The sequence below is a fragment of the Nannospalax galili genome, unplaced genomic scaffold (genome assembly GCF_000622305.1).
Source record: "Nannospalax galili isolate Female #2095 unplaced genomic scaffold, S.galili_v1.0 scaffold46, whole genome shotgun sequence".
NCBI lineage: Eukaryota > Metazoa > Chordata > Mammalia > Rodentia > Spalacidae > Nannospalax > Nannospalax galili.
In genome coordinates, this window is record NW_008355790.1 from 4,963,510 (window position 1) to 4,966,039 (window position 2,530).

The 2,530-nt window shown below is 46.5% G+C and overlaps 1 protein-coding gene across 1 annotated transcript; it reads right to left on the reverse strand.

Annotated features, from left to right (window-relative positions):
• Positions 1-1,188: 1,188 nt before the first annotated feature.
• Positions 1,189-2,265, reverse strand: LOC108491787 (extensin-like). The gene has a single exon (XM_017803314.1). It carries the CDS (start codon positions 2,263-2,265, stop codon positions 1,189-1,191), a length of 1,077 nt encoding a protein of 358 aa, XP_017658803.1.
• Between the last annotated feature and the right edge of the window lie 265 nt (positions 2,266-2,530).

Below are 2,530 nucleotides of genomic sequence, written 5' to 3' on the forward strand. Positions count from 1 at the left end.
AAATTCTGACAGAAACTTTAGCATTTGTACCTGAATCCCTTGACTCCTTCCACCAGAACAGCATAGTATGGCTTGGGAAGTGAGAATTAAATCAACAGGCTAGAGCAAAGGGATCCTGACCTTAGGGCTCTTCATCCTTCCTTGCCTGCTTCATTTAAGACCTTATTTTTATCTTAATAATCAGGTTCATTCCTGGTACCACCATGCATCTCTCCACCAGATTTTATATATATAAAGGATTATGAAGTCTGATTTGTGTCCCCTAAAGTCCTTCAGTGTGGATTCATCCACTGGGTCCATCAAGAGATCCCACCTTATAAGACACAGTCATTCCCTGCTTCCAGCAGCCATCAATTGCCAAAAGTTCCTTAGGCTGGGTTGGGGTATTTTATCTACCCCATGTCTATGCTGGGATTTTGTTTGGTTTGAGCTTGCATAGGACTTGTGCATGCTCTCACTATTGCTGTGTGTTCATAAGAGTAACTCACCAGCTATCTTGAAAGACTCTGTTTCCTTGTACTCATTCACCCCCTTCTGGCTCTTATTATCTTTCTGCCTCCTCTTCGGAAATGATCCCTGAGCCTTGGGAGGCAGAGGTTTGAAATAGCTCTTCTCTTCAGGGTCAAGAGCTCTGCAGCTCCTTGTTCTCTGTGTAGATGTTCTTTGTGCTGGGGTACTTGAGTACTTGTTTCATTATGTAGCTCTTAACGTTTTTACTTTTCAAGTTTATTTTGAAAATAGTTCTCAAGCAACCCTCACTGCCTAATTTCTACCTGGATTGCTTTGCGTGGTATTTCAGTCTAATCCTGATATGTTTGCACTGCAAGAAAATTTGCTTTTCTTGCTGCGACTCTAAAGCAAATCCTATCATTTCAAATTCTTAAAAGCAATGATGGCTTCCCCTAATTTGCTCATTTTGCCCATGAAGGAACTCAACTTCAGCACTGCTTCATATTGAGGAAAGGAAAGTTATGAAACATGTTCATCTGAGGACAAGTCACGTCATGCACACTTGTGTATTAACTCAAGAATTGCTGTGGAAGGGTTCTAAGCAGATCAAACTGTTTTACACTCTTTAATAGTCTTTGCCATCTGAAAATTAATTTTGTGCATGATTATTTAAGCAGTAGCATGATGTATATTTTTCACATTGATAAATCACAAAAGCTTGAGTTCCACTAATTGCCTTCACATTTCTTTACACGTAGACAGTACATTATAGATCTGGAATCCTGGTGGGAGTGGAGAAGAGGTGTTGTGGTGTGGATGGTGGTGGTGCGGATGGTGGTGTGGAGTGGTGGTGTGGAATGGTGGTGTGGAGTGGTGGTGGTGTGGATGGGGGTGCGGAGTGATGGTGTGGATGGTGGTGGTGTGGATGGTGGTGTGGATGGTGGTGTGGATGGTGGTGTGGATGGTGGTGTGGGATGGTGGTGTGGATGGTGGCATGGGATGGTGGTGCGGATGGTGGTGTTGAGTGGTGGTGTGGAATGGGGTTGTGGAGTGGTGGTGGTGTGGATGGTGGTGTTGCATGGTGGTGTGGATGGTGGTATGGAGTGGTGGTGGTGTGGATGGTGGTGTGGATGGTGGTGTGGATGGTGGTATGGATGGTGGTGCGGATGGTGGTGCAGATGGTGGTGTGGAGTGATGGTGTGGGATGGTGGTGCAGATGGTGGTGCGGATGGTGGTGTGGATGATGGTGTGGGTGGTGGTGTGGGATGGTGGTGTGGGATGGTGGTGTGGATAGTGGTGTGGATGATGGTGTGGGATGGTGGTGTGGATGGTGGTGTGGAGTGGTGGTGGTGTGGATGGTGGTGTTGATGGTGGTGTGGAATGGTGGTGTGGAGTGGTGGTGTGGATGGTGGTGTGGAGTGATGGTATGGATGGTGGTGTGGAATGGTGGTACGGAGTGGTGGTGGTGTGGATGGTGGTGTGGGATGGTGGTGTGGATGGTGGTGTGGATGGTGGTGAGGATGGTGGTGTGGAGTGGTGGTATGGATGGTGGTGTAGAATGGTGGTGTGGAGTGGTGGTATGGATGGTGGTGTGGATGGTGGTGTGGAGTGGTGGTGGTGTGGATGGTGGTGTGGATGGTGGTGTGGAATGGTGGTGTGGAGTGGTGGTGTGGATGGTGGTGTGGAGTGATGGTATGGATGGTGGTGTGGAATGGGGGTACGGAGTGGTGGTGGGGTGGGTGGTGGGGTGATGGTGTGGATGGTGGTGTGGATGATGGTGTGGATGTTTTTGTGGATACAAAAAAACAAAGACATAAAAGTAGTTACAGAACTTGTAGGGAAGGGGAAATTTTTCAGTGGGAGAGTGAGTGGGTGGGGATGGGAAAGAAAATGGGAGAGCAACAAAAATTTGATTCATATATGTATATGAGACACTGTTGAAGACTAAAATAAATGTTAAAATATTAATAAAAATAATGGAAATAGAAAGGACTTTAAAAACCCTAGGAAAGGGAATAGAAAGATGGCTCAGAAAAAAGGCAGCTTGCTGTGCAAACTTGAAGACTTAAATTCCAGTCCT